General features: G+C 38.2%; 3 protein-coding genes across 3 annotated transcripts; all 3 read left to right on the top strand.

The window, feature by feature from the left end:
• Window positions 1–2,094: 2,094 nt before the first annotated feature.
• On the top strand, window positions 2,095–3,861 carry LOC147335727 (uncharacterized). Its single transcript, XM_086287530.1, has 4 exons — window positions 2,095–2,165; window positions 2,252–2,302; window positions 2,396–2,629; window positions 3,302–3,861. Exons 1-4 carry the CDS (start codon window positions 2,111–2,113, stop codon window positions 3,541–3,543), a joined length of 582 nt encoding a protein of 193 aa, XP_086143656.1. The 5' UTR covers window positions 2,095–2,110; the 3' UTR covers window positions 3,544–3,861.
• Window positions 3,862–6,853: 2,992 nt separating this feature from the next.
• Window positions 6,854–10,181, top strand: LOC147335726 (transmembrane protein 272-like). The gene is made up of 4 exons (XM_086287529.1): window positions 6,854–7,500; window positions 7,579–7,629; window positions 7,723–7,905; window positions 9,487–10,181. The coding sequence occupies exons 1-4, from the start codon at window positions 7,440–7,442 to the stop codon at window positions 9,663–9,665; spliced, it is 474 nt and encodes a 157-aa protein (XP_086143655.1). The 5' UTR covers window positions 6,854–7,439; the 3' UTR covers window positions 9,666–10,181.
• Window positions 10,182–11,226: 1,045 nt separating this feature from the next.
• On the top strand, window positions 11,227–13,586 carry LOC147335725 (transmembrane protein 272-like). The gene is made up of 4 exons (XM_086281393.1): window positions 11,227–11,833; window positions 11,920–11,970; window positions 12,113–12,277; window positions 13,069–13,586. The coding sequence occupies exons 1-4, from the start codon at window positions 11,785–11,787 to the stop codon at window positions 13,281–13,283; spliced, it is 480 nt and encodes a 159-aa protein (XP_086137519.1). The 5' UTR covers window positions 11,227–11,784; the 3' UTR covers window positions 13,284–13,586.
• Window positions 13,587–18,168: the final 4,582 nt, after the last annotated feature.

Below are 18,168 nucleotides of genomic sequence, written 5' to 3'. Positions count from 1 at the left end.
TAATAAATTACCTTTTAAAAATATAATACACAACCTAAATGCGTAATAAAGCAATAGACCTTTCAGCCCAATTCTATTTTTTCTGTATAATCCATCATATAAAACTGAATCAAATGGAAAAAAGTCTCTTTTTAAAATTTGTTTTATGAGTTTTAATCTTTTAACTTCATGCACAATGCATCAAGCAAAAATTTAATTATATGCAACAATCTTTAACATTTAAACCTATTTTCTGCATATTGCAGAATATAAAATAAAATATTTATTTGTGTTTACACTTACACTTTCAAATAGATGGAAGTAAAACACAGTAAAAAAAAATGAAATCAAAGATTCAGCAGCACTAAGTCCTGTTGCTCACCTGTTTAGCAGGAGTGGGGGCTGGTGGAGGTTTGCCCGGTGCCGCAGGGGCCATGTCAGTTGGGGGATCTGGATGTTTCTCTGTGAATTTCACATTCCCGTTTTGGCTTGCTAGGTGCTTGCTCAGATTTAAAGTTTAATTTTTCGCTGTAGAAAGAAGTTTTCTTCCCACGCAGAGTGTACAGCGGACACTAATGTTTTTGTAAATTTTTGCGGACTCAAACTCATAGTAATGTCAGTACTTCCAAGCTTTAAACGCTGGTAACGAAACGAAAAAAGTAATCAGTCTGGTGTAGACACGACGCAGCATTTTTCAAGCTTGAATGACTCACAGGCCAGTGTTAAGTAGCTCAATAAACAAAACAAAATCATCTCTAAATGTAAAAGGAATGAAAATAAATGAAAAAGAAGCCGATATCGAAAGAGAGCTCAAGACAGCATTAGCAAATTACAACAAATTCTGACTGCTTGGAAAAAGAAATGAGGCATGGCTGAAGACTTTAATACAGTGCTGAATTATTTGTTGTCATTGAATGCATTAAGTCTATGTTAATGTTACAAAATGCATGCTGTCCTAAAATTAACATGAATAAAAAATTATTTTTTAAAAATTCCTGTCCGTATCTGACACCATCTTTTCTAATCCTGGGCACCTGTTGGAAGAATGACACTGTCATAGTATTTTTCGCACTCAACAATCAATTGTAAAAATGTCACTGTGGGAATGGAAACAGGGAATGTATTTTAGAAAAGCAGGCAAACCTCATCCTGTGGAGAAATACGACATAAAGATGTTTATGTAGCGAGGTCTTAGTGGGTTAGGACAAATGAGAGGAAGTGTTCCTCTCATGAGGTTTTGCTGTGACAGACACATTGTCAGTTATGTCTTTTTCTCTTGTCTGTGAATGCAAAAGAGCTCCTTAGGAAAAGAAAAACAAATACAAAGATTTTGTAGTTTTTATGTAATGTTGCTGACATACAAACAAGTGATTACAATACAAAATCACCTCAGTAAATGGCTGGATGAAAAAAGAAAACTTAAACAAAAAAACAAAGTGAAAGACGCTGTAAAAGGAAGTTGAAACAACATGCTGACATGCCCATGTTATATGTGGCCATGTTCCTGCAACAGTCCTTTTCTAGGAAGTCCTGCCAGACACACAAACAGGTTGGTCTGCAACAGCCTACATAACACTTTCACACTTTAATTTGCTAACTATTTTGACATATGCATGAGGTTTACAAGCTTTCTAAAGTGGATTTCTTGTAGAATTGTCTTTTTGTTGAACTGTTTTGGTTAATCTCTAAGAATTTAGCAGTTAGCATTAATAATTTTCTCTTTTCTCTTTATTTGTGACTTAAATTCTTCTGTACGCTGCAAAAGACAATCAGTAAAAAGTAGGTAACATGCTTTTCCATTATCAGTTTTTTCCTTCATTTTAAATCATATATTGTAATTTTATTCAAGTGTTATATCATGGTACCTTTTCATTTATCACTTAACAGAATAACAGAAATATAAAGTGGAGAATATCTTGTGGCTTTCTTTGTTTTGTTATAGGTTTGATTCAAAACTAGTTACACATCCTTCTAGTAGACTTACACTATAAAAAGAATTTAAAAAAAAGTAAAATTCAGTGTCTTTTTTCAGTCTAGATGTTTTTATTTGCCATTTAACAGATGGAAAAACAGCACAAATAGCTGATCGTTTCCTTTGTGTCTTTTTAGGAGAGATATAAAACTAGTAATAATGCCGGAGAGTGATCGACCACGATGCACCTCCGAACCACGAACAACAATATTAGGTGAGAGGCTGATGTGGAAATTCTTCCACACATGTGCAGACGGTGCGTAGTGCTATATGGGACTCACTGTATCTGCTCTTCTTCAGGGTGTATCCTGGTGATTTCCTGCATCCTGTTCATTGCTCAAGTGATAGCTGGTAAGTGACAGACACTGTTATTGTAATGATCAGTTTAAATTCATCAGAATTTTATTTTGACATTTGTTTCTGTTTTATCCCCGTACACCACAGCTTTAGCAACTGATGAATGCAAAGCAGAGTTCTACATCCCCATATGCATCTACAATTATGGATTCATATCTGTATTTCTGGCACTGAGCATGTGCACAGCGAAAAGAATGCAGCAGTTTCCAATTACACCAAGAAAGCAGTTGCTGTACCTGCTGCACCGAGGGCGGTGCAAGTGGTGCAACATAGGCTGTTGCTCTGTGCCCCTCCTCGTCGTCTGTTTCTTTTACCTTGGTGGTAAGCTTTAAAAATGTTCTAACAGCAGCACACACCTGTTTTAAGAAATATTGAAAGATGGAATAAGCAACAACTGAGAAAAATCAAATTACATGGTGACCAAAAACAAAACAAAAGAAAACGCAGAGCTGCTGTTGAAATTGCTTAAATCATGAGTTGTTTTTTCTGTTTTTCCTGTCATAAACGCTGCTCAAAAAGAAACACTTTTTAATCAGAGTGTAGCATCAAGTCGATTAAGCTTCTGGAAATAAGCAGCTCTGATCTGGTTAGTTAAGCAGCATGGGGCGTTGCTAATCAGTTTTAATCTGGTTTGGTGTTATAGTTTTTCTCAAAATAATTGGTTTCATTTTTGGTTTTTAATTTTTCCCTTCTCATCTTTTGTGGCTGATTCTTAGTAAATTTTTTCATTTGGGGAGCGTCAGTGTCCCTACTGGTACAGACATTTTTAATTATGTAGAAGTACAGATACCTGTGTTTTGAAAAGCTCCAGTAAATGTTGAAGTACTCATATAATTTCTTTACTTAAGTAAAAGAGAAAAAGTACAGGCAAGTTATACTCTGAATAGTAATAAAAAAAACAACAGGTTTTTAGTTTATATTGATCTTCAATGAATGAATTACTGTTGTTGTTTTTAACAATGCACTACAGCAGTATTTTAAATATTTTTACAGTTAATGTGTTCATGTACTCGGATGTGAAACCCAACTTCAATAAGAGCGTAACCACAGACATTATCTACTGCAACAAGACTTTCTACCTGTTTGCATTTTGGAGCACCAACCTGACCTACGGCCTGTTGGGGCTGCTGTTCATCACTTTTTGGTGTTGTAAACGACAAGAGCCTGAAGACGAAGATGAGGCTCAAATACTCGTCCAGCATTACCACACTAGGATCCTATGGTTCACCGTATAGTCTAATGTATGCACTTTTAAAAATTCAGGTTATCATATTGCAACAAAACTATTACTATATGCTTCTTAATTGGTTTTGCCTCGTAGAAAAATGTTTGTTTCTACATTATTACCAGTTTCTGTGCTGTTTTTAAATACATCCATGTAATGTTACTTATGTATAACCACTGTTGATACCAGGTAATTACTACTGTATTGTATTTGACCAAATTCCTGTGTATTTCGCTTGAACTTAAAGTTGAAATATATTTACCAACAAAAACTTAGCATTAGAAACAGCAGATCAGGGGAAGAATAATTCAAGACTTTGGAGGAAAAAGTAATTATAATGAAAGAAATTTTAGTTGGTAATTTCCAGGTATTTTAGAGGTGGGAAAAATCCTTTACTTTGAGGGTAGCTAGCCATATGATGTAGTGGCTTAATCTCACTTTTTTTTTTTTTTTTTTTTTACATTTTTATTATGAAATATATTGTTGTGCGTCCCTGCCTCTCGCCCTATGACAGCTGGGATAGGCTCCAGTCCTCCTGTGACCCTGAATGTGCATCATGAGAATTTAACTATTTAATTGTGCTCTTACACTATATATACAATTTATATTAGACTACATCATGTAAAATGTAATAGGGACTGTCCTACCATTTGTAATAACAACAACAAACATTGCATAGCAAAGGCCCATGTGATCTTATAATGATGGAGTCAGGTCTAATTTGATTTTCTTCTTTCATAAACACTGTTCCACCATCAACCAGCAAGTTCAAAAGGACAGTAAGAAAACTACAAAACACTGAAATAACATAAATTGAGAAAGACTCCAATGAATTTTTTATTTTTAGATGCAAACGCAAAATTGAACACAGCAGAATTAACAAGAAGTCTCTAAATCTTTTGACTGAGACTTGAGAAGCAAAAGGTCTAGAGACTTGTTGATGACCCCTGGAAACCTCCAGGCAGTTGGTTGCGAGAGGTTGGAGGCAGTTGCTAGATGAAACCGTGCTGGACCAAAAACCTTGTGTTTCCTTTGGATGCAAGCAGATTGCTGCAGTCCCCAACAAGAGCCAACCTTCGACTTGCCACAATAAGAAATGTAGCTCATTATTTTTCAGTATACCATTTGTTGTGGCACTCTGGTGGTTTTAATGATTTCTGTTCTTTTTACTTCCTTCATTTAACATGTTTGGTTCTCTGATACAGCCCTGATATTTAAGCAGAGTGCACAAATGTTCACTATGTATGTGGTCAGTGTTTTGTTAAAGCTATTCAAGAAACTTATAGCTTAGAGATTCATTATAGAGAAATGCAGAAGCAGAATTTTCACAAACAGAAATTTCCCAGTGTTTTTGCTTCCAAGTCCCTAAAATGGAGCTTCAAACTGAGTAAGAATAAATATTAAGCTGGCTGTGAGTTCAAATATTAAATTTGGAAAGTAATTCTACTGTATATTATACTGTAATTATGTTGATGTTATAACTGAATTGCTTTACCTTTAATGAAATGGAAAACATTTTCTATTGTAAATAAAACCTTTGACCAGTTATTTTACTGGATCATTGCAGAAAGAGTCCCATGTTTCCAGAGGGTGGAGGACATGTTTTCTGTACAGAAACAGTTACATGTGAAGGAAAGCAGAGCGACCAGCAGACTTCTCCTAAAACAAAAGCGAACACCTACACGGTGGATTTGTTGCAGAAATGTGCCCAGCTTCTCACAGTTAGTTTGCAAAATGTGGCATCGACACAGACTGTTGAACACATAGTCCAGTTCATACACTTGTACTTCTCTCAGTCCAGCTATCGATCACAACCACACTCACTTCCTCTTACATTCATGAACTCTTCACAATAAAACTTGATACTCATAAAAATAAACTGTATATAATGCAAATGCTTTGGTACTTATTAAACACTCCTTGTAAAAGGAATTTGTTAATACTTTAAACAAACATCTGATAAAGCTTAAACGTGCCGCTGTTGTTTAACGCGACCTCCGCTGGTTTCTTCCTTCTGGCAAAAAGTAAACGATAAACAAACAAGAGACAGGACTTGCGCCAGAAAAGCTGATCAGCTGATCACTGATCAGTTTCATGATTGAAGTAGCAACAGGAGAGGGAGGGGGAGAGAATGAGAGAAGAAGAGGCAGCTGCAGCGTAAAGACGCGGAATAACTCCAGCTTTGTGTCTTTTTCACTGTAGTTAAAGTCCGGGACAAACTGTTCCATTTTGGAAGAATACAAAACGCGTAATATTTTCTCTGAATACCGTTTTTTATGGGATGTTTGGCAACTCTAATAACTAAGCTTAGGAATAAAATAAAATTCACTATCAGTAACATCATAGCACCCACTCAGCAGTGTGTAAACACCGTCATGCTAGCTAGTACGCAGTACGAGTTATTGTAACTGACTGTAAAAAGTCAGCACAACGAAAATAAACTGCACCTAAACTTGGTTTATATCTGACTCAGATAGACTGCAGGTCTTAACTTCTTACCTGAAGTTCAGTTCACCTGACATCAGACCAGCGGCTGCCTCAGGTGCGAAATTTGTTTTGTTTAAATGTATATAACAGAACAAAACAGCATATGCAGCATGCTCTGATGCTGTGGTGCATGTTTCAATATGCGAGTGTCCTAAGCCTTTTATTAGAGTGACAGCCTGTGGAAAGAAACAGATGTCTGCTGGTTTTGTTGTACAGTGCTCTGCAGCGCCTGCCAGGAAGGACGAGTTGGAACAGGTTGTGACCAGAGTGCTGGTTCTGGGTCTGCAGTGATGTTGCCTGATTGTTTCTTGACTCTGGATTTCTACAAATCCTGAACTGATGGCTCCTTTCAATGTGGAGCAGCAGTGGCTCTACTTTGAGCCCCTCCAAAATGACTGAAATTATTCCTCTGTCTCTAAGTAAGAGGATATCCATCCTTCAGACAAAGATCATTTCCACCGCTTTAATTCTTTTAGTAACTGCCCAAAACTTATGACCACAGGTGAGGTTGTAGGTCGACCAGTAAATTGACAGCTTTGCTCCTTTACTCAGCTCTCTTTAACATAAAGGACCTGTACAGCGACCGTATCACTACTGCAGCTACCACAATCCGCCTGTCACTCTCTCGTCTCCCCACTAGTGAACAGCAGACTTAGCGCTTTGACGCTTTGACTTTAAATTTCCTCAGGTAAACTTGTTTTGACCTCCAACAGTCTGAATGTTGCATTTACGCCTTCACATCTGGGTTCAGTCAGATTGTTTTGATTTGATTAATTCGATCCCCTTTTCACTCCTACTGAAAACTATTAAATATAATATAGAGAACCTGCATCAGGAGCAAGTAAAAATGTTCATGCATAAGCAGAAGTCAAAATGAAATAGGAAGTCAATTATATCTTTGCTGAGAAAATACAAATGAGCTCAGGATTAAAAACGAGAAGAGAAATCAGGAAAAAAAAGTCACTGAATTCCAAAGTTAAGACCAGTATTTAAATGACGTGAACTCTTCTTAATCCCCAGATGTTCTTCTAATTTTCATAGACAAGGTTGGAGGAAGAGGGACTCAGAAGAAGAAGGTACAGCATCACCTTTACGACATTTTTACCATTATTTACGACTAACTCATCTGAAAACGTCTTCCCAGTGAAAATGGCTCAGTTTAAAGTTTGCTTGGTTATCTGGTCAGATTTACTGCGACTGTTCATGTTTACACTAGTGTAGTTGTTAAAAAAAATAACATGAAATTTACCTAAAATTATACTACAATGTCTTTGTTGGTATTTCATATATCATGAAAAAATTGTAACACTTGTTTTCAAATATCACCCGCCTGACAGCTTTCTGTGTGCAGTGTTGTGATTGTTGTGAACAGAGCTGGAGCTTCTGTGTCTTTTCCTTTTAAAGTTATCATTGGTGACGATGCCTGACACTGACACGATTCGGCACATCCGCAGACCTAAACCTCCATGTGTGGTTGTAGGTAAGAAGTGGTGCCACACTGACCTCACATGAGCAGACGCTCCTGATGACTTTAACATGTTTTCTGTTTTTGCTTCAGGATGTTTCCAGGTGATTTTGTGCATCATGCCCATTGCTCAGTTCATCATTGGTAAGCACAGGTGCACTCACTGTTACCAAGATGTACACATTTTTTATGAATTTATGAAGTGCAGAGTTCAGTAATGTTTCATTTGTCATAAAGGAGCGTTGTACCAGTTTGACTGCCCCAGGCAGCCCTACATTCCCATCTACCTGCTGGTGATGGGAGTGGTCTTCATGCTGCTGGCTCTGCTCTCCATCCTTCCGTGTTCCGCAGGCTTCGGCAGCCACAGCGGCGCCTGGACCTGCCTCGTCTCACTCTTCTTCTTCTGCTGGTTCATTGCTGGTAAGCTGAAAGAGTCAGATGGCTGACCAATCTGTGGGCAAACTAAGCAAACCCAATTTCTACGAGCAGAAAGCAGCTTTTCTTTTTTTGCTTTCCAGAAAGCAAATGTCAGAGTCAGCACGTAGGTAAAACCTTCAGACGTGTTCACACAGTTACTTCCTGCTATTGTTACTCATATGTTACTTCTATTGGTTTCCTTAGTTATCTCCATCAGACCACACTATGTATGTGTGTTGTTACAGTAAACTGACATTGGATTTTGATTAATTAGGAAGTAAGAGCTTGTTGTCTGAGACTGAAAGTCTGCACTTCAGTCACATCTTGATAGTTTCATTTTAAATTCACTCTGCTGGTGAACAGAGGCAAATAAAAAAATGTGTGATTGTTCAAAAACATATAAAAACCATTGTTTTCATGTATCAAAGTTCCTGATATCGGTGATGAACTCACAGCGACCCATGTTTCAGTTCTCCTGTTTGTTTTTGGTTATAACCTGTAGCTTTAAAGTTTGGTTTCACTCTAGGACATCTCAGTGACCTAATTTTCTACATATATAACTATTCAAATAAAGCAACTGCAGAAAACATTTTCCATCACTTTTGAAAAAGACAAGTATATTAGGTGTACCATAATTTTATTGGGACATAATTTCCAGAGGTGGGAACTAATACTTTACTTGAGTATTTATTTTTCTGACAACCTTTTACTTTTATTATAATGTGTTTTGATAAATGACGTATTTTTATATTGTGAAACGTCCTGCAACGTAAACTAAGCTATACTAGCTTTGTGTTACTCAAAGGTTGCATGAAGATACTGAGCAGTTTTGTGCAGGATAAACAGGTTAGCTTCCGTTAATGTGGTTCATTCACAGTAGATCACTGTGTTGGACCAGTGCACAGTGGCTGTGTTAGGTTACATTAAGTGTAGCAGAGATTAATTTACATTTAAGATGACGACACTTAGATTTATTGGTTGAAATCAACCTTTTTACCAACCTTATGTTGTCTAGTATAAAGACAACGTACAGTAGGGTGAAGCATCTTTACTTTAACTTTATTGATTTATAGAGCACTCTTCACAGGATAGAAAACCACAAAGTGCTTCACAATAATATAAAACATCTGCTGACATCTTGTTAAATTCAGTTGTGTAAATCTACAAAGAGCAGCAGGTCAGCTGATCACAGGCTGCACGCTAAGAAAATCTACTGAAGCTGATCAGAAATTATTGTCAGTTGTGAATATTTGTGTCACCTTGAGCCACGACAACAGATCTTAGTGCTCCTCCACCCCTCTTTTACTGCTTACAGTTTAGATTTGAATAACAACTATACTCTCATCTACTAATATTATTCTATTAATATATTAATATAACAGGAGGCCCTGTTACCTGTGCATATAAATGATTAGTAGAATTGTGATTCAAAGAGCTACTACTTACTTTCCTACTTTCAGAGCCTGTACTTTTTTACTTATACTTGAGTAAAAAAGTGGGTTCAGTACGAATCAGATGAATGCACACTGCTCATGAAACTCTTCACTGCTATATTAAACATTTTATTTTTGCTCTGTCTTTCAGGAAATGTGTGGATCTACTCCGTCTATGAGCCCAACTACAATAAGACAGTAAGCAGGGATGTGTACTGCAACAAGACGCTCTACCTGTTTGCCTTCTGGACCACCAACATGACCTACGTCCTGTTCGGCTTTTTGCTTTTCTGTACCTGTTGTCCGTGGACTCTGTGTGGTGAAGATTAAAATACATACACAAAATATTTTATGGTGCAGACTTGAGATCAGCGACCCACATTTACATACTGCTAGGATGGGCTGAATTTTAACAGTCGGGGGCACAAGCTCAGTAACCTCTTATTGGTTTGACTTGTTTGCATGTGTAGAGCTCTGTCTTTACATTAGTCTCCCCCTGTGCCATGAATTGAGTGCAGAAAATATCAACAGATATCAAAGATATTAATGTCACTGTGCTAGATGCAAAGATAGGAAGTGTGAACTTTCAACGAACTATATCATGGGAACAATAAACTACCACGTTGTAACTGGTTCCCTTCATAAGAGAAAAATAAAAATATTTCAGTCTTTGTTTGCCGTCATCACTTTTTAATTAAATCTCTCCACCTATGTTAGTTTTTAATTCCTTTAACTGTCATGTTGTGTCAAATTTGACTGATTTAAAAGTTTTACGTACCTAATTTGATTAGACTGACCTAAGATTCCATGACTTTGTCCACAAAGAGGATTTCAACACAAAATATAAATTAGATCCATCTGCATCCAACTTTGTGTGTTTTATTCAACATTTCTACACTCTTGGTTTTCCCGGTCAAAAAAAGCCGGTCATTAAAAATTAATGGGAGAGGCAATTAGCGTAAATAACTGAGTACAGGTACATGCACATTTGTCACATGTACACTTGCAAGCAAGCACCTATACATGTGCATAAACACACACACATACACACATACAGACACCTTGGGTTACTTGGGAAACACTACGCGAACCTTAGTGCCCAGGAGAGCCTCTCTTCTACAGGAATAGCTCACAGGTCACTGTGTGGCACCATCATAGCAGGTCAATACACCTTAAGTGAGACTCTATGTATTTGATCACTACACTGGTGAGGAGGAGAGAGGCCAGGAAACTGACAGAATATAATCTGACCAAGAAATGACTGATGAGGAAGAATTCAGTGATGAAGAGGAGCTGAGGCTGCTGTCAGATTTAAGTTTAAAAAAAGGGAACTTTTCCCACCTGAGAATCAAGTTTGGCTTTTAGCTTAAAATGTCATCAGGATTAACACAGGACCAGCAGAATGTGCCGTACCCAAGAATCTCTCAAAACCGTAGTGATAAGTTTGACCAACCTGGAGGGGAAACAGTTTTAGCACAGCAACTGGAAGGAGGTAACCTAGAAAGACACCAAAGACATGGTTAAATCAGAAACATTCTGCATACTGCGATCCGTATTTTGGATCTTAGTTTTGATCAAAAACAGAGCTGTGGGGGGATTTCCACCATGTCACGGTCTCTGCTTTCTATTGTTTTGTTGAACATAAAGGCTAAAATGTCCGAAACATTTTTTTAAAAAGTGCTTTTATTCGTGGTAATATCACTGTTATACAAACGATTATCTGAGTAAATGGCTTGTGAATCCTCATGGCAAGTTCTCCCAGCGCAATGAGACTCTGTAACAGGAAGTTCAGACAACAACACATTCATGTGTGAACACGTTGCCAAGTTCTCGTGCAAACATTCTCTTCGTGCCCTTCAAACAAGACACACAGGCAGGTAGGGCTGCAACAAACTATTTAAACTAACACGCCTTTTATTGCTGTCATATAATACATCTGTTTGGGGGGTTTTTAACTACATGAAACACACATAAAGTTTAAACCTTTCTTTTTTGTCTATTACATGTTGGCTTTGGCACGTATTGGTAAATGGCCTGCATTTGTATAGCGCTTTACTCAGTCCCTAAGGACCCCAAAGCGCTTTACACTACATTCAGTCATTCACCCATTCACACACTGGCAATGGCAAGCTACGTTGTAGCCACAGCTGCCCTGGGCGCACTGACAGACGCGTGGCTGCCGGACACTGGTGCCACCGGGCCCTCTGTCCACCACCAGTAGGTAAACATGGGGTAAGTATCTTGCCCAAGGATATTTGGCATGCAGCCAGGAGGCAGCGTGGGATCGAACCACCGACCTTCTGATTTCTCTTTCACTGACTTGTGAACACTGTTTGTGATCTGCCTTGTTTCTCTGTTCATTTGTCATTTGCCTGACAGTTAAAGACAACCTGAGCTCGTCTCACAGCTTCCTTTGTGTCTCTGTAGGTTTCATTTCTAACTAGTCACGATGCCAGAGAGCGATAGACCTCAACACACTTGGATACCTCGAGTAATAAGTAAGAAAGTGATTTTGAACAGTTTTGCACACATCTGCAGCTGCTGTGTGTCATTTGTAACTGAAACCATGTCTGCCTTCCTTCAGGGTGTATCTATGGGATTTTCTTCATCCTGTTTAGTGTTCAAGCGATAGTTGGTAAGTGTGAGTGGCTCTATATACAGACTGAATTCATCTACATTCATTTATGTGTTGGAAGGAAAATTTGAAAAATCAGATAACAAGAACTATGCAACAACGACTTGACAGTTGTCTTCATTTTCATGCTTGTGCTCTGTAGGATCTGTGTACTTTAATGACTGTCCAAGGGCGCCCTCCATTCCCGTCATTCTGGTTTTTTGTGGATTCATACCTGTCTTGTGGGGATTGAGCCGGTTTTTGAACAGGTGCAATATTTTCTTCGACTGTCTGTTCCTCTACCTCTTTTTTGCCTGGTTCATTATCGGTAAGTATCCTGGTTCTGGATCACTTGACCCAGCATTTTGAGGAACTTTGTTTTGAGCAGCCTTATTAAACAGCTCACTTTCTGATAAAATAAAGTTTTGTTCCACGCTTCTACATTTGGGTCCACAAGTATAACTCCACAAAGTGTGTATCGTCAGATTGTGGCAGTAAGCTTGAAGTTATATTCAGCTTCTTAACAGTGAAGGTTGCTGTTGTAATACACAGCCAGGCACTGCAGTACATACCTGATGTGATTAGCAACATGGTGGTGACAAATGCTGTATTTCTCAAAGGCCAAGTAAAGCTTGACTAATGACTAATGAACTCATGACTAAAATTAGACCAAAAACAAAACTTAAAGCTAAATTATTTTTGGAAAAATGATACCATTATTGCCCTGTGGTTGCTGAAAATGCAAACCTGCCACTTCAGCCTCCAAACTGCTCTCAATGCTCACTTTATGATTTTTTCTACTGTTGGCTCTGTACAGCACAAACTGTCAGTTTATGAGAGGTAGCCAATCAGAAGAAAGTTGGCTGTTTGAAAATTAAACTAGATCATTATGAATAATTAGCCACTCTAGAATGAGATTAAATTAAGTCATGCAGCTTTTAAACACAAATAGAGATCAATGATAACCTGGAGTTCAAACATCTTGTCTGAAAAGTCATTTATATTAAGGTTTACTAAATGAAAGTTTTTTAATGCAAGAATAAATGCATTACGGCAATATTTGTTGTTGCCAAGCATGATCAGACCTTATTTTCTGAGATCTTATTTACATTTTTCCAGGTAGCATAATCATCTACTCCATCTATGAACCCGACTACAACAAGAACACTACAGACACCGATCACTACTGCAACAAGACGCTCTACCTGTCTGCATTTTGTTGCATCACCCTGACCTACGTCCTGACAGGTGTTTATGTTTTCACTTATTTTTTTGCTCTCTGCACCAACCAGATGGTTTACGATGATGAGGATCGGCCACTGCTGTGGAGCTAATCATATGAAAGTGTGTACGTAGACCAATACTGATGAAACAGATTAGAATGGTGCCACAATAAAATATATCACACTGTATGAACATATGCTACTACTACTACTAATAATAATACTAATGGCACGGACTGAAATAAAATCATAAGCAAACAACAGACCAAATATTATATTAATATTTTAATCTGTTCTTTATTTAGAACATCATACATTTAAGGAAGAAGTGAACATGACTTATTGAGATACAGAATTCGGTTAAGACACTGATGACCCATCATGGCAGAGTAAATGATCATGATTTTCCCTGTTTAACAAGTTTTGTGTTAATGAAATGTGTGATTTTGTTTATTTGCCAACATTCATGCCGTTTCTTTTTTGTTTAATTTTAAGTCAACAAAAATAAATAAATAAATAAATAAATAAAAGGCTGCCCTTTTTATTACCCCGTTACATCTTCTGCAATTTTTTGTCAACAATAAATTGAATAAATTGATATATATATTTTTTTCACAATGAACTAAACAGAAACAAATGTGGGAACTAAAAAGTAGGAGAAGTATTTTGGAAGAGCAGAGATTTCGTGCTTCAAAGAAACACATGTCAGACAGGAAAGGCTCAGTGGGTTTGGACAACAGCACAATGCTCCGGAGTCTGCTGTAGTCAGTGCTATCCTCTATGCTGTTGCATGCTGGGACAGCACGTTGAGGGTTGCAGATGCCAACAGACTGAATAAACTGATCTGCAAGGCGACTAATGTTGTGGGGATGGAGCCAGACTCCCTTAAGGTGATGTGGGAGAGGCAGATGTTGTTCATGATAAGGACAATACTGGACAATACATCCCACCCGCTCCGTGACGTTCTGGCCAGTCACATGGAGCAGGTTCAGTGAGAGACTGAGATTACCTACATGCAATGTTACGCTTAAATGCAGATGTTGGTCTCAACCTTGGTGTTTTTCTAAGCATTTGTACTGTGGTGAGAAGTACTGAGCCCAACATAAATAACTTATATAATAACCAATCAATATATAAGTTAAGATTGAAGCAGCCACTGATCCATTTTTTCATCCTGAGACCATCTTTTAATTTAATCAAAGTAAAGTTAACTTTTACTTCTGAGCCATAGGTGGTGGTGGGTTTTAATAGACGAGCTAGCCTGGTCTATATTAAAAGGACCTGCTCTCAGATTCAGACCTCAGCACCACCCAGTGACAATAATGGATCGCATTTATATAGCGCTTTTCGGGGCCCTCAAAGCACATTACAATACCACTATTCATTCACTCTCACATTCACACACTGGTGGAGGCAGCTACAGTTGTAGCCACAGCTGCCCTGGGGCAGACTGACAGAAGCGAGGCTGCCATATCGCGCCATCGGCCCCTCTGGCCATCACCAGTAGGTGAAGTGTCTTGCCCAAGGACACAACGACCGAGACTGTCCGAGCCGGGGCTTGAACCAGCAACCTTCCGGTTGACAAGACGAACTGCCAACTCTTTGAGCCACGATCACTCAAAGAGACAAATCATCCTATATGTTCACTTATTGTGGTAACTCCAAAATTAACTGATAAAAACATTAGAAAAGGAAAGAAAAAAAATTCCACATGATGTGCAGCTGTTTTATTGATAAAGTTAAAGAGAAAACATCAAAGGAATTAATCATCCATGTAACTGAGTCACTATACAGGAACATAAACAGTACCTTTGTTTGGTGTTTCAGAAAGTTGTTCATCTCAGACCTGCAGAGCGTCTGTTTTTAACACTGAATGTAGTCAGCTGCATGAAGATGAGATTTTCTCTGACAGCATTAAAAAAAAAGCCTAATGGAAGGTCAAAGGTCGTCACTTGATGGCTGAACTAAAAACTTTAATCTGGAATTCTTTCACACTGTGTTTTTCCAATGGTGTGTAATTTACCACAAAGTAATTCAGAGTCATTCATATCAGAGCAACCAGAAAGGATAATACATTTTTAAATACACAACTTTCTACAGGACTATTATCATTGTGTAACAGTCCACAGCCTCTCAGAACTCTCTGAATATCCGTATCACACTGTTAATGAAGTGCTGGGTTTGTCCATCTTTTCCTGTCTTCTCATCCTACAGTGGAGGTCTGAAGAAGACTATGAGTCCTGCTTGATCCCTGTTACGACCTTTACTCTTCCTGATGTTTCTGAAATGATGTCTCTCTGTCAGTGTGTCAACAGAACATCTGGCACAGGACAGCTGCAATGAAAGAAATTGAAATAAAATAACATCTGAACCCAGGAAACCCAGCTTGGTCCTGATGGTCTCCTTCACAAGTTTTCCCCCCAGGGTGAATGTAGCTGTTGATAATAATGTGGACTGTTATTAAAGGGTGCATGAAACGCTTAACACATACAGGCTAATTTACATCACAGAGCTCTGCTCTCAAATACTGACCTAGATGTGACTCTGTCTGTGAAGTTGGATTTAAGAAATAAGTGCTTAAAGTTAAAGATTTAAAACATACTTCTGTCAGTATAGACTATGATGTCATGTGGTTGGTTGGGGCTAATAGAATAACATTTATCTTAGCTAACAAGTGTCAGAATCGATAACTCAGAGGAACATAAGGACACTAAAGCTAAAAAAATCTGTTTAAGGGGATCACTTTTGTGCTGCCAAGGCTTAAGAAACCAAGGTAATGCTGTCCACTATCAGTCTCTTTAACAGTAAGTGGCTATTTCCTGTTTGGCTAGCTGCACTCAAACCGGAAATCCAGCTGTTAGCTGTAATCTTTGGGTTTATTTGTAAAACACTTTATGAATAAAAACGAAGGCGAGCGCCTTTCACACATCAGGTGACGGCCTGGTGAAGCCGACAGAACCACATCATATGCAAAAAAGCTAAGATGAGATTCTTATTTTGCCCAAGTGGATTTGAACAGAATCGATGACAAAGGGCAGGCCTGGCCGAGTCCAAAACCCAGCGGAAACGAGTCCAACTTGTTGACAGCTACATAGACCAAGCACCCCATATAGTTAAAGCACATCCTCCAGTCCCCTTTCTTGAACATGGGAACGACCATCCTGTCTGCCAATCCAGAGGTACCACCCCTGATCTCCACACAACATTGCAGAGGTGTGTCAACCAAGACAGCCCTACAACATCCAGAGCCTTCAAGAACTCAGGGCAAACCTCATCCGCCCCAGGGGATGCGAGAGACCCTGCTTATGCAGAGCAGAGTTTTTTTCCCTTTGTCATCAGAACGTCAAGACAGTGTGACGACATTTCCTATCGTTAAATCTTCCCAAATACAACACAGCATCTGTTCCTTGGAGGATGCAGTGCTGGGGAATATAAAGTTTAAGCTAGCTATATAACTGAAAATACATTCTTTGCAACAACTTTTAGTGAAGAGAGAATAGGAGGACTGGGCAGATGTGACTTTGGGAGCTGTGAGAAAGAAAGTCTCACCTTACAGCAGTTTTGATAACCTAATGACTAAACTACAGGTTGTAAAGTCTTTCCTTGTTAACAATTTCTTGAAAAAAGAAAACAAAGCTTGTGTTTTACTGGGAGACAGAAGCATGGTAGTTTGTATTGTAGAGTTATCAGACACATTGTGTTTAATCATGGAGTGATTGTTTTTGTCTCAATAATGACTTATTGATTTTATGGATGCTACATTTCTCCAGAAGAAAGCTTCATCTGTGACATGAAATATTACTACACTAATGTTAAAGCAAAGCAGAGGCTGTAAATATGTAAATAATATGATTTATTGTGTTTCTCCACCCAGTTTGGGAATGTATACGTATAGAGAAGATAAGGACAGTGAGAGGTAATACTTTTCACAGTGTAGTTTGTGCAAATTGGTCTCCATTAGCAGGAGGACAATTAGCTCATGTCAGCATTCATCACCCAGTGTACTGTGTCAAAAAGGAGTCTATCAATCAAACAGGTCATACATATGTGGTTAGTCATAATTCACTGAACTTTCCATGAAAAGTGAAAGGGAAGAACTTGGAGGACAACAGCAGAAACATCTTGATAGTAAAAATATGTTTGACTGGTAATACTGGTTTATTCAGAGTTTTGGTTTCTGCTCAGTTACTCTCTGTGCAAAAGTTCAGCCACTTGCTTGCTTTCTTGCTCATTTCATGTGTACAAACTGACATAATAACGGTAATATTAAAGTCTTATATGCTGGTGTTCATGTTATTTTGTTATTTTTGATATGTAAGACTTTTCATTTCATTTCGTGTAATTCATGGAATTCAGAGTCCATCTTTTCTCATGTTCACTAAAAGCTCACATGAATCTGATTACTGAGCCAGTGTGTTATAGTTTTAATCTTTCTATACAACAGAACACCAGAGATGTGTAAGCGTGCCTTTGTTCTCCCCCTACTGAAAGGTGGTTCTTCAATGGTTAATGATTACAGGCCAGTTTCCAAACTCTGTATCTCAGCTAAGGTTCATGACAAACTTTTTAATGATTAATTTCAAGTTTTCAAGTTTCAAATTTCACATTTTATTGTCATGTACGGATAAACAGTGTATCCACATTTATCCATAATGAAATTGTTTGGCTCGTGCTCCTCAGGTTTACAGCTTTACATGAGCATATAGTTTAAAAGTTATCTGGATGAAAATAGCATTTTATCTCCTTTCCAATTTGGTTTTAGGAAACTGCACAGTACTGTAACTGCTTCCCTGTGGCCTCATAGAGATACTTAGGTATTGTGATTGAAGAAAATCTTTCCTTTAAGCCACGCATTGATCCAGTATTAAAGAAACTAACTTAGAAACTCTTTTTCAGAAACGGATCATGTCTCTCTTTCACCACGAGGAAAAGTCTTGTTGCTGCCACCTCTTTACCCCTCCTGGATTACAGTGACATAATTTACATGAATGCCTCT

The sequence above is a fragment of the Aulonocara sp. 'chitande type north' Nkhata Bay genome, linkage group LG3 (genome assembly GCF_057382095.1).
Source record: "Aulonocara sp. 'chitande type north' Nkhata Bay isolate Kocher_YH1m ecotype deep benthic linkage group LG3, A_spYH_male_GT1.1, whole genome shotgun sequence".
In the NCBI taxonomy this organism is placed as follows: Eukaryota; Metazoa; Chordata; class Actinopteri; order Cichliformes; family Cichlidae; genus Aulonocara; species Aulonocara sp. 'chitande type north' Nkhata Bay.
The sequence above is the reverse complement of the archived record's forward strand: the minus strand, read 5'-3'. Positions and strand labels throughout refer to the sequence as shown.

Coding starts and splice junctions, on each gene's coding strand:
- LOC147335727 (XM_086287530.1), top strand. CDS start 2,111: ATGCCGGAGAGTGATCGACCACGATGCACCTCCGAACCACGAACAACA. Junction 2,303..2,395: donor CATTGCTCAAGTGATAGCTG/GTAAGTGACAGA, acceptor CGTACACCACAG/CTTTAGCAACTGATGAATGC. Junction 2,630..3,301: donor CTGTTTCTTTTACCTTGGTG/GTAAGCTTTAAA, acceptor ATATTTTTACAG/TTAATGTGTTCATGTACTCG.
- LOC147335726 (XM_086287529.1), top strand. CDS start 7,440: ATGCCTGACACTGACACGATTCGGCACATCCGCAGACCTAAACCTCCA. Junction 7,501..7,578: donor ACCTCCATGTGTGGTTGTAG/GTAAGAAGTGGT, acceptor TTTTTGCTTCAG/GATGTTTCCAGGTGATTTTG. Junction 7,906..9,486: donor CTTCTGCTGGTTCATTGCTG/GTAAGCTGAAAG, acceptor TCTGTCTTTCAG/GAAATGTGTGGATCTACTCC.
- LOC147335725 (XM_086281393.1), top strand. CDS start 11,785: ATGCCAGAGAGCGATAGACCTCAACACACTTGGATACCTCGAGTAATA. Junction 11,834..11,919: donor TTGGATACCTCGAGTAATAA/GTAAGAAAGTGA, acceptor GCCTTCCTTCAG/GGTGTATCTATGGGATTTTC. Junction 12,278..13,068: donor TTTTGCCTGGTTCATTATCG/GTAAGTATCCTG, acceptor ACATTTTTCCAG/GTAGCATAATCATCTACTCC.